This window comes from Pongo abelii, chromosome 12, assembly GCF_028885655.2.
Source record: "Pongo abelii isolate AG06213 chromosome 12, NHGRI_mPonAbe1-v2.0_pri, whole genome shotgun sequence".
Classification (NCBI taxonomy): Eukaryota; Metazoa; Chordata; class Mammalia; order Primates; family Hominidae; genus Pongo; species Pongo abelii.
The window spans coordinates 59,650,932-59,664,187 of record NC_071997.2 but is presented as its reverse complement, the minus strand read 5'-3'; the positions used below and the strand labels follow the sequence as shown (position 1 = coordinate 59,664,187).

Here is a 13,256-nt window from a genome sequence, read left to right as displayed (position 1 = left end):
AAGCACCACAACCTGACAAAGCCTTTCCTATCCCCTCACACAACTGTCCTAATCTGATAATTTCCTCCTCTGCACACACACTCATGCACACACACACACACACACCCCCCCCCCATAAAAAGGAACAACTTAGGTGGCCACAAGACCTACACAATTCTTTTCATTTACAAAATTTTAACCTTTCTGTGTTTTGGGTTATGCATTCATTTCTCTGTTGAGATACTAAACAAGAGGGAATTTAAAAAGTGCCTCATTCCCAATCATTGAGTAGCCTAACAATAATTAATTACATTTTATGGCAGTCCTCATTACCTGTTGAATGTGCTTCCAGCCTATATTTCTGATCCACTTCATTATCAATTACCAGAGAAAAGAATAAACCAAACTTCACTGGGATAGAAGAATAAATGTATCAGTTACCTAGAAAATATGCTACATATTTATTGTTCTAACAAGATATTTTTTAAAATTTGGTCAAGTCCTTCTTCACTTATATTAATACTATAGGAATGCATCCCTTCTGGATAATTCTTTGCAAACCACTAAACAAGACAGATAGATACACATGATATTCACAAGAAGACACTTGTGAACAGATTTCTGGAGGAGAATAATCACTTTCCAATGAAATACTTTCCCAGAGTCATTCACCCCGCCAAAAAAAACCAGCTGAAAGGTGTGTGTGTCATGGTCAGGAGGCTGGGACAAGAGGACATAAGGAATGTAATTGTCTAGTTGAAAGGTTAACTTGCCGTCTTTTTTGAAGACAAGGTCTCACTCTGTCACCCCAGCGGCAGTGCAGTGGGTGCAACCATAGCTTACTGCAGCCTCCATCTCCTGGGCTCAAAGTGATCCTCCTGCCTCAGCCTTCCAAGTAGCTGGGACTACAGGCATGTGCCACTACTGTCTTTTTTAGAGACAGGGTCTCACTATGTTGTCCAGGCTAACCTGCTTTATTTCTTTTGGGTAACTATCATCAGCTGAAACTCTGCCTTAGATTATCTCTCAGAGATTTTTACTTTTCTGTACTTTGTTATCATTACATTACTTTTAGCCTAGGAAGACATTCAGACTATGGCCTCGTGGAATGGATTTTTAAAAACAGCCACAAAATTCTTTGACACTCATCCTATCAAGAGATAGGTGTCTATGACCCCTTCCCTTGAGTATAGCTGTCTTGCAACTGCCTTGACCACTATAACACGACTTCCAAGGCTAGGTCAAATAAAGTGATAAAGCTTCCACTTGGTGCTTGGAGCCCATAAGAAGTTCAACCATACTGATATTTCCAAGCTGTGAGGAAAAGTCACATGTAAGCACTCAAGTCAGCAAATCTAGTCTTTAAACCATCCCAACAAAGGTGCCAGAGTTGTGAATGAAGGGGCTCCCAAATTATTCCAGCTTTCAAGCCTAAGCCCGTCTCAGCCTTAAAGTCATCCCAGCTGATACCCCAGATGTCTTGGGGACAGAGTCAAATCATCTTCACTGTGCCCTTACCAAATTCCTGACCCACAGATTTTATAAGCATAATAAAATCGTTGGTGTTTTTAGCTACTAAGTTTTATGATAATTTGTAATGCAGAAATAGTAACTGGAACATTATATATCCAAATTTAATTCAAATGCACCTTATTATTAAACCCGGAATATCTTACACAGCTTTATATGAGATTTCTCATCCTTCTAAATTCTTCTAACATTTTATCTCCATTTCTTATAGTCCTATTATTCATGTATATTTGTCATTTTTCTTTTCTTTTTTTTTTTGAGACAGTCTTGCTCTGTCACCCAGGCTAGAGTGCAGTGGTGTGATCTCAGCTCACTGCAACCTCTGCCTCCCAGGTTCAAGCGATTCTCCTGCCTCAGCCTCCTGAGTAGCTGGGATTACAGGTGCCCGCCATCACGCCCAGCTAATTTTTGTATTTTTAGTAGAGACTGAGTTTCACCATCTTGGCCAGGCTGGTCTTGAACTCCTGACCTTGTGATCCACCTGCCTCAGCCTCCCAAAGTGCTGGGATTACAGGTGTGAGCCACCGCACCCAGCCTATTTTTCATTTTTCATTAGAAAACAAAGTTCCTTTAGGACAATGTGTTTCTGCCTTGAATACCATAATGCCTACCATAGTATTTTACATATTATAAATACTCAATACATATTTCATGAATGAGTGAGTGAGCTAATCAAGATTAGGTGAGAAAGAGACATTAATGCTACAGGGAAAAGAAATATATAGCAGATAAAAGGAAGAAATAGAATAGTTATTGAAAGGATAAAAACATATTGAAAGGATAAAAACAAACAACATGCATGTGTTTTTCTTTTGGAAATTTGCTGAAAGAATTCACAATGGATCAATACACTTGACTCTACAAAATATTAAATTTTCAAAAAAAAATTTAGAAAACCCAGACTAGGGAAATATTAACCTCCTGAAACAAAATAAAAGTCCCTATTGTATAAAGCGTTCAAACCTTTTATGGAAAAAATCAAGTTCCCAATAATATACATGATAGAAACTCACACAAGGAAAGGCAAACATATAAGCAATAGACAGGGAAAGGACATGGAAAAATAGCAATGACATGTTAGGGTAGTGGAACCACAATCCTGCACAGTTCAAAATATTATTAAAACACTCATAAATCTTCATATATTCCAGGATGATCCTTTAGTAACAGAACTGTAAGCTGATGGAAACCTTAATTTACATGCAGTAAAATTTACATTTGTGTACACAGTTGTATGAGTTTTGACAAATGCATACAGTTGTGCAATCACCACCCTAATCAAGATACTAAACAGTTGCATTTACCCATAATATTCCATTTATACAATATTCTAGAAAAGCCAAAACAATGGAGGTGGAGAACACAGATCAGTCGTTGCCAGAGGTTATAAATGAAAGGAAGGTTTAACTACAAAGAGTAGTATAAAGGAATTTTGGAAGGTGATAGAATTATTCTCTGCATCCTGTTTGCAGTAGTGGTTATATAAGTCTATACATGTTTTAAAATTCATATACACCAAAGAAAAGTGAACTTTACTATACGTAATTTAAATTAAAAAATTTTCACAGACAGATTCTTGCTCTGTCACCCAGGCTGGACTACACTGCTGCAATCACAGCTCACTGCAGCCTCAAACTCCTGGGCTCAAGCCATCCTCCTTCCTCAGCCTCCTGAGTAGCTGGGGTTACAGGCTTGTGCCACCACACCCAGCTAATTTTTTTTTTTTTTTTTTTTTTTTTTTTTTTGTAGAGACAAAGTCTCACTATGTTGCCCACACTAATCTCAAACTCCTGGCCTCAAGTGATCTTCCCACCTCAGCCTCCAAAGTGCTGGGATTACAGACATCAGCCACCAAGTACAGCTTATAATTAAAATTTAAAAAAAAAAAAAACTACTTTAGGGTTATTTGCTAAAACTTCTTCTCAAGATATAGAAGGATGTGAGAAAACACACGTAAGCTAGATTTCTCTCTCTTCTAGATCATCCTTAGGTCTATTGCTTTGGCCATCCTGAACATTTTGAATATTTCTTCTTCTTTGCTTATTTGTATTTCTCTATATTTCAGTTCCCTTAGCATTATTCTGACGGCGTTTTCACGCCCAGTAAAGAAAACATCTGGCAGAGGACAAGACTATAGCACTTGCTGAGAGCACAACAATCCTATGAATTCTCAACTGGGTTTCTCCAGGGCCAGGAAGATCTATCCCCCAGGTTGGAGGGCACATCACAGGGATTGTTGGAGGGCTCTAGATCCAAACCTCAAACTTGGCTTCACTACATTCTGCACACGTGGCAAGGGTCGAGGGTTGCTGAAAAGAAACTACAGCCACCAGTAAACTCAATTGTTCATACCAAGAAGTAAGTATCAGCACAGAGGAAGATGACAAAATACTGAGCTCAATGTATAGCTTAACCACGTGACTGAGAAACACAATTACCAGGCTCGTGAAATTATTTGAAGAGACTATAGAAAGGCCAAGAGCCCAAAATTAAATTTCTTTTTTTAATTTCTTTTTTCTAATCTTTGTTGTTGTATTTTGGACCTGCCACTTCAAGACCAAAATCAAATTTCTAAGAATAAAATAAAAAGATGCATTTAAGTCTCACAAATTTCTATGGTTTAGATTGCTTATGAGAACCAATATAGGGTTTGGTTTCTCACTGACATTAAAGCCATCACTGAAAATATAGCTTTAAAAAAAACTATTTCTTAACATTGAAATCTGAAAATAATAAGGAAAATCTTTTAAAGTCATATGTATAAATTCCCTTCCCAAAGCTCATACTGTCCAAAATAAGTTTATTTAAAAATACTCACAGAGAAATGTAGTTGCAATTGTTCAATAAGAAAATGGAGTTGTGAACAATTGGTACCACCACTGTACCCAGCTAATTTTTTGTATTTTTAATAGAGACGGGGTTTCACCAGGTGTGAGCCACCGCACCTGGCCAAGTTACTTTTTACCCTAAAGAACAGGAACCAAACTGCCATACTGTCTTTAAACTAGATTTTAAAAATATTGCTTTCTGTGGGGAGCCAAAAAACAAGTTAAATGAACAAGAAATAAATAAATTAGATTTAAGGAATAAATTATTTCTCTTCTCTCACCCAACTCAATATCAGTAAAGAGACACTGATCTTTTAAATTTAATGGTCATATATGTGTGCTTTTTCATTGAAGTCAGGTTCAAAATACTTCAGAAGCATATGTAATACAAATAATTTTTTAAGGCAAGCAGAAAAAAAACATGTTTAAAAATGAGATCCCGCCTTACCCCCAGACCATTCATTTAGGCAAAAGAGTAAGAAGCAAAAATTGGTACAAATATACAAATATCAAAATCAAGAAGAAAAGAGAAAAGAAAGTAAATCTGGGAACACCAGACCAACTTCTTTGACTACAGAGACCACACTCTGTGCATGTTTTGCATAATATCTAGCATACAAGAGGCTTCTACAATACTTCTTTTACATGGTGGTGAATACATGGTCTACGTGAACTCAGTCAATAGTACGGTGCCAGATCTAAGTCAAAAGATGTTCTACACCATACATTAAAGAGTAAATTTTGCTGTAGTGAAGACTTAACCACAGAAAGTAAAGGTTTGAAAGGACCATGATGACAAATAATCTTACCCAAGGGTCAGTTCTTTTAAAACCATTTACTCAAGGAATAATGCCTAGGAGCCTTCAATATCTTTTATAGGCAATTAGTCCATTTCCTTAAATCAGTTACATAACCCATATAATCTGGCAAAGGCAAGTTAGAATTGTAAAAGTAAATAAATCCTTCCCCTTGTTAAAGGGCTCACACAGAAATCAGCCTAGACAAGAATGATTACATTACAAATGTTATTTAGTCCCACAAAGCCTAAAGCAAACTAATCAAAATAAGAAATACAGATCTTCTCTCCTGTACAAATCAATTCCATAATAAGTGAAATCCAGAAATAAATTTCAAAAGGAAAACTAGAAAACAGTCGACAATTAACAGAGAACTTTTTGAGGATTTTTTTTTAAATCACTTCAAACTAATGTCACTGTTCCAAAATAAGATATACACAGCATTTTGGAAACACACAGGAAGAAGATCAACACAGAAAATGGAATAAGATAAAATGGAGGGGTTTTCTACTGCTCTAAAGATGGCTCTATTTCACACGGCAGAACCTACATGTATGTCCACTAAATGCTTCAAACTACTTCTATGTTAAAAACAAAATGACAACAACAAACGCAATGTAAGAACCTAAAAGATTTGTTGAAAATAAAAATATGACTGCTTAACTTAGAATTCACTACAGTAGCCCCCCAACCTCTTATCCACAGAAAGTATGTTCCAAGTTCCCCCATATATCCCTGAAACCATGGATGGTACCATGCCCTATATAACTGTACATACCTATGACAAAGTTTAATTTATAAACTAAGCACAGGAAGAGATTAACCACAATAAATAATAATAAATGATAAAATAGAACAATTATAACCATATGCCAGTATCACTGCTCTTGCACTTTGGAGCCATTATTAAGTAAAATAAGGGCTGCTTGAACACAAGCAGTCAATACCTACAGTAAATCTGATAACCAAGAGGGTTACTAAGTGACTAACAGGTGGATAGGGCAGGTAGTATATACAGCATGGATACATTGGACCAAGGGGTGATTCTGCTCAGGTGGGACAGAACAGGAGATTTTATCACACTACTTACTCCAGTGAACAACCTGAAGTTTATGAATTGTTTATTTCTGGAATTTTCCATTTAATATTTTTGAACTGCAGTTGACTCTGTATAACTGAAACCATGAAAAGTAAAACCATAAATAAGGGTGGACTACTGTACAGTACTAACAGTAAAATGGACAATTTTGAAACTCCTCCTCAGATTCGCTAAATGATTGACCTTGTACATTTTCTTATTTTTCTGCAGCTTCCCAGGTATATTGGAAGAGACAGAAGACTGAGAGACTTCTAGCTAGACACCATTTTAAACAAGACTATACAATTGTTTCCTAGATCCAAAGGCAATATATCAATGTACAATTTTTTTAAAGTAATTCTATTTGAGGCCAAAATAATAGAGTGTATTAGTTTTCTTTTCCTGGGTAACAAACTTCTATAAATTTAGCAACTTAAAGCCACACACAATTACTGTCTCAGAGTTAACTCATGGATCAGGAGTTCAGAATGCCAGTATTACTACTGGGTCTGGGTCCTTTGTTCAGAGTCTCACCAGGCTGAAATCATGGTGTCAACCATTGCTGTGGTCTCTCTCACCTGGAGCCCAGGGTCCTCTTTTTAAGCTCATTAAGGTTGTTGGCAGAATTCAGTTCCTTGTGGTTGTAGGACCGAAGTCCCCATTTTCTTGCTGGCTGTCAGGTGGGGATCATTTATAGCAACTCAAGGCTGCCTACAGTTTCCTGCGATGTGGCCTTCTCCAAAAATGGCACTTTGTTTCTTCAAGACCAACAATAGAGTATCTACTGGAGCACTGAATCTTTCTAACATCTTCTGTCTCTGACCTCCTGGCCCTCTTTTAAAGGATCTCCCCTGATTAGATCAAGCCCACCCTCTCAAGAAAAGGTGATTTTATTGGATGTACATACAAGGCGGCAAGAATCCTGGAGGACATTTTAGAATTCTGTTTACCACATGCAATTAAAGAAAAAGAGCTTCCTAGTGATAAAGTTCTATATAAAACCTTGCATACAGAAGAATGCATAAGCCACATATGCTTCAGAGGATCCTCAAATAGTATTTTTTGTGTTTTATCTTTTAATAAAATTGAACAACAAACAGTTTGAGATTACAATCTCAGATAAATTATTAGAGATTAATTTACTCATTCAAGTTTAATTAGGGTAGAACCCTTTAGTGATGTTTTGGCTGGTATATCCCAAAAAGAAGCCAATGTACCAACCTGGCTCCACAGTATCAAGGACAAAGTCCACCCATGGATCACTGCAGCAACTCAGGACACATTGGGTAGAAGAATAAAAAGAGGGATGTTCACCAAGAAAAAGCAGTCACCTATGTAATTTCTAGAAGAGCCCAGACCAACTATCAATATTAAGTAAGACTTTCAAGTCTGTTTTCTCAGTACAATTCTAAAGAAGCATACTTAGAAATGTTTGGAAAAAGAAGTTACCATGATACAGGAGGAATGTAAGAACAAGAACAAATTCTTTAAAGCCAATACTGTGATTGTTGGCCTACAAAATAATAATAAAGTTCTAAATAGCAGTAATGACAAAGCTAAAAACTGAATTAGTAAATTAGAAGGCAAACACATAGGGAAAAATGATGAAAAGATAAGATTGTGAAGAAAAAGCAAGAGACGTGGAAGATATTTATCTTTCTAGGCTATATGATAGCAGGTTATAGCAGAGACTAGCTTAGCTATTCACCAAACCTATTTCTTCTTCCTCCTGATCACATAGCTAGAGTATACTTCCAAGCCTTCTTTGCAGTGATTGACCTCTGGCCAATATAATATTGGCAGAAGTGAGATGTGCCACTTATAAGCTTGATTCCTAAAAAACCTCCAGGCATTACTTACTCTCTTTCCCCTTCTGTGGTACCCTTGAAAGCCACAAGGTGGAAGAGTCCTAGATGTCTTGAGAGTCACCCACCAGGGACATGCACTTTGGTCTTTACATAAGCAAAACATAAAATTTCTATTATTAGATTTTAGAGTTTGTCTGTTACAGCAGGGAACATTATTTAATGAATACAGAAACAGGTGTTGGAAATACGGTGTTGCCCCCAACAAAAAAATCTAAAATAAAAGACATGGGTTTAGTGGTCAGGCAGTGGGCAGTAAGAACATATATTTAACAAGTTAAAAGGCTGAAAAGCCCTATAATACTGTGGCAAAACAACTGGTAAAATTGGAACCTATAATAAGTGAATAGGCATACCACATCCCTACTGGGCCTGTTGCACTATAAGTGAATAAAGAGTAAGAGTTATAGTGTACACTGGTATTTGCTTTCTGCTTTTGGCAAGGTATTGCATAAAAACGATAAGCTCAGAAAAGTATTAGCTCATTTGCAGACTGAAATTATAGGGAATAGAAGTAGTCCCAGAAACTTAGGCCTCACAGAGTTAGAAAGGCGAACACATACAGATCTTAAATAGTATGAGAAAAAAAAAATAGTAAAGGCTTATGCAATAAAGTCCCAAGAAGGCTTCTAGTTCAACAAAGTGACTCAACTCTGAGGCAGAGATCAGATTCAAGCATTATCTTACCACCCACTGTTTCACATCACCTCAATGTAAGGCCATCAAACTGAGAAAGAAGCATGAAGCAAGGGCTATGCTCCCCAATCTCCACTACTTTCCCAAAGAGAGGAGAAGAAAAATAAAATAATTCTTGAAAATTATATTTAGGGAAGAACAGTGGGTATGGTGTCTGCACAGAACCTATTGGAAAGAAAAAGATGAGATGCCTACCACATTTTGAGGGAATGATAATGTCAAAAAAACACAAATGTGGACTAAATTTTAATAAACGTTTGTGCCAGGCGCAGTGGCTCACGCCTGTAATCCTAGCACTTTGGGAGGCCGAGGCGGGTGGATCATGAGGTCAAGAGATCGAGACCATCCTGGCCACCATGGTGAAGCCCCGTCTCTACTGAAAATACAAAAAACTAGGGAGGCTGAGGCAGGAGAATCACTTGAACCCAAGAGGCAGAGCTTGCAGTGAGCCAAGATTGCACCAGTGCACTCCAGCCTGGCGACAGAGTGAGACTCCATCTAAAAAAATAAAAATAAAAATAAATAAAAATAAACGTTTGTTCAGAACCTTAAACCAACCCTCAGGCAAAAAGCAAAAAGCAGGCAGTAAAAGACATATATAAATGTAAATGTAGACACAATTGCAGATATAGATATATAGATATAAAGAGAGAAAGAGAAGTATGCCTTCTAAGGAATGTATATTTCCCAGCATCTACTTCAGAAGTGTACATTTAAAATATATATAATATATAAAAATAAAATATGTACATAAATATATATAATATATAAAAATAAAATATATATATGAAAACAAGGAAAAGCCAGCGTGCAGCTAGGAGCTCAAGAGAACAATGAGCAAAGGAGTTCCTTCCAGGGAATCAAAGTCTAAGCAAGGAAATTCCCCTACTACCAGAGCAGAGGAACTTCCCAGGGCCTGCCTAAGTAGATTATATGATTTGTTATGAAGCAGAGAATATTGTTCGTCGCTCATTCTTCCCTTTTCTAAATGAAAGGTTTTGTTATAGTTATTTTATTCTAGCTTCTTCATTGTATATTGGGGGTGGGAGGAGACACCAGTGCAGATAAATTGCAATTTTAGTTGAGTAGTTACCAGCTCATGAAGAGCCATGGCTGAATCTTATGGAGAGGGTTGAGCATCCCTGGAAGATACTAGATTTTGAGATGGATGTAGTGACTACATGGGCCAATGGACTGTTGCCCCCTAGGGAAGGAGTGAGTGTGTTCTATGTATGAGAGAAAGAATGAAAAGATATTTAATGACCAGAAGGTAGACTGTGCCAGATACTAGCTATTATTCATCAAACCTATATGCTCCTTCTGTTCGAGAATGAGTGAGATTACATTTTCCAGCCTCTCTTACAGATAGGTATGGCTATATAATTAAGTTCAGACCAACAGAATATGGGTAGAAGTAATGTGTGGCATCCATGCCTGGCCCTTAAAGACCCTCCCACATCCAACACTCTTTGGTCTTTCCCCTTCTGAAGCAATCTTCAAAGCCATCTTAAAGATGGAAGAGCCATACAATGGAAGGATTCTAAGTCCTTAAATCACCATTGCAAAGAAAACCATCACAAACCAGAAACACTATTTTGGGCTTGAGGCAGTGAGAAATAAACCACTTCCTCTCCCTCTTATCTGGGAATTCAAACATTTATTGAACACCTACTATGTACAAAGTACATGGTATTTTCTCTCTCCTATCTTCCTTACACTCTCGGTACTACAAAAGATTCTTTAATGTGTTAACATAACATATCTTTACTCAAGGATCCTGAGATGAAATATTTTATAGAAGAAATGAAGACTTCTCAGTTAATTAAAAGTCCTGGATTCACAAAAGATTTCTTCATCATTTCTTTATATGACAAAAATATAGCAAACAGCTAATAGTTTACACAGATTGAGTACCACAGTAGACAAATTCATTTCAACCCAACCTGAATTCCAATGCAGGATCTGACCTTTACAAGTTGTTTGAACTTGAAGCAAGTTACTTCCCTCCTCTGGGTCTTAATTTCTTCAGATAATTAAGGAATGAGACCAGCTAGCCTCACATTAAATAAAGTAATATTCTTCATGGCTTCCTCTTTCATCAAAAGGGAAGTAAATTAATTTCTCAAGCAGAGGCCTAGAAAAAGCAATTTTTAAAAAGGCAACTTCCATAGAGGCTTTGTACTACACTCTCCTATATTTTAAAAGCTTAGGAAAAACTGAGCCAACCACAATAAAGACTTATCTTAGAAGATAGCTTCATTCCTGTATTCAAAATATGTACCCAGCAATGCTAAGGTATATTGTCACTGATTAATTTTGTTTCTTCATCACTATAAACAATGAAATCATATAATTATTTCTATCAGGTTTATCATCTAGTTTTAAATTCTGCACTTTGTGAAGTATAACACTGACAAAATTTAAAGGAAGAAAGGGGAAATATCTGCATTCCCTGAGGAAAGGGTAACTAGAGAATCTCTTTTGGAGGATCAAATAGATATTATAGATCAAATAGACATCTGAATAGATTATCAAGGCTAGTCGAGACCTAAAATATGATTTGAAATATAATCTATTCCCTCATTCCTCACAGAATGATAAAAACTACAAATGATCTATTCAAGAACACTATTGTTTACAGAACCAAAAATTACTTTCCATAAACAACTGACTCTTGTATTTGTTGCTGTAGGCTACATCATCAGGTATATTAAAAATTTTTAATAAAATCAATGTGACAAATTTCAAGTGAGCAAATGCCATTATAAAACATTACTGACCTTTCATTCATAATTTAAAAAAAGAAATTTAGATGTTCCCTGTGACTTTGGTGACTTAGGAATGAAAATTTTTTTAACAAATGTAAATACTGCTAACATATTTTTTAATATATAAGCTGTTAATAAATCCTTTTCTTTGATCATAATTCAAAGCATTTCCCAATAGGCCTTCTTTCACTGATACCTATTAATATCAGAAATATGCATATATAACATGCTATCTTGCTTATGTGGTAAATAATCAGCCAAAGACACATGCAGTACAATTTAGGTCATTAACTAGAAGGAGAACTTTAAAATATCTTGAGCTTCAAATTATATGCAAAGTCAAGGGAAGTATACAAACAATAGAAAAATTTCTTCATAACCTCAATGTAAACCATCACAACTGATCAATATTTACTCAACATCTACAGAGCAAATTGTCCATTGCTCTGTTAAAAAAAAAGAAAACATTTTTAATCATATGTTTCCATAAATATGAAGGACTTCCCTAAAATGATAAGAAACTTGGATAAGATAATGACTAGACACTTGGCAAAGAGAAACCTGTGTTTAATTCAATACTGATAAAGCCACTGGCCAACCTATCATAAACCCAAGACCTACTTGCTTCATGGCAGTCTCTCCAATTTTGTCTGAATGTTTGCGGATGCTCTCCAGAAAGTCTTTGAGATCGGACATAGAAACATCTTTTATTTCTTCTCGAAGCTTGGGGATGTTGTCCACCATCACCTTGCAGAATCGATAGTGGCTTACTTGAGGCAGGTAGGTATGCTCTAGATGTTCCAGAGTTTTCAGCGCAGGATAATGCCTACAAAAGGAATTGATCACCTTTAGCTCACTCAGTTTTCTTTAGGGTTAGGCAAAATGTCTAGCCTGAATTGGTTTTCACTGTGCATTAACACAAATCCAGCATGAAGTTTTAATGAGAACATCAGTGAAAAGAATCTCAAATTATTAAAAACTAATACATACTTTAAAAGACCAGGAAATTATAATCAAAAAAAGATTTTATCCAAAGAATGCATAAGATTTAAAATAGCTACCAATAAAATTAATGACATAAGAGAAATAAAAGGGGCCAGGCATGGTGGATCATGCTTGTAATCCCAGCACTTTGGGAGGCCAAGACAGGTGGATCACTTGAGGCCAGGAATTTGAGACTAGCCGGGTCAACACAGTAAAACCCCATCTCTACTAAAAATACAAAAATTAGCCAGGTGTGGTGGCGCAAGCCACCTCAGGAAGCTGAGGCACAAAAATCATTTGAACCCCGGAGGCGGAGGTTTCAGTTAGCCGAGATCACGCCAGTGCACTCCAGCCTAGAGGACGAAGTGAGACTCAGTCTTAAAAAAAGAGAAATAAAAGGAAATAAAGAATGATCATCTCAATGCCAAAAAAAATTCATCCTATAAAATGAAGTATCCAAGGCTAGACTTCCAACTATGGCACACAGAAAAGCTTGGCAAATCTTCTATCCAAAGAAAACAAATGTAAACTATCCAAAACAACTATTTCAGGGTTCTGGAAACTAAACAAAAGAGAACAACAAATCAAGAAGTGTTTATTCATAATAACTGCTCAACAGTGGGACTCTGTAGCTTTCTTGCTTGGGGCTACTTCCATCACCCTCCCCATCTAATTTCTCCACCCCTGGTCATTGGCCATGGCTAGTCATGAAAACCAGCAGCTTTCCTGAG

General features: G+C 36.6%; 1 protein-coding gene across 4 annotated transcripts in view; it reads right to left on the bottom strand.

Moving 5' to 3' along the window:
• Window positions 1-13,256, bottom strand: part of EXOC6B (exocyst complex component 6B) — a 660,637-nt gene that overhangs the window by 540,306 nt on the left and 107,075 nt on the right. For all 4 annotated transcript variants that reach the window (XM_054545544.2, XM_024241893.3, XM_063713219.1 and 1 more), the window contains 1 exon segment: window positions 12,163-12,367. In XM_054545544.2, the coding sequence (XP_054401519.1) occupies window positions 12,163-12,367 (205 nt within the window).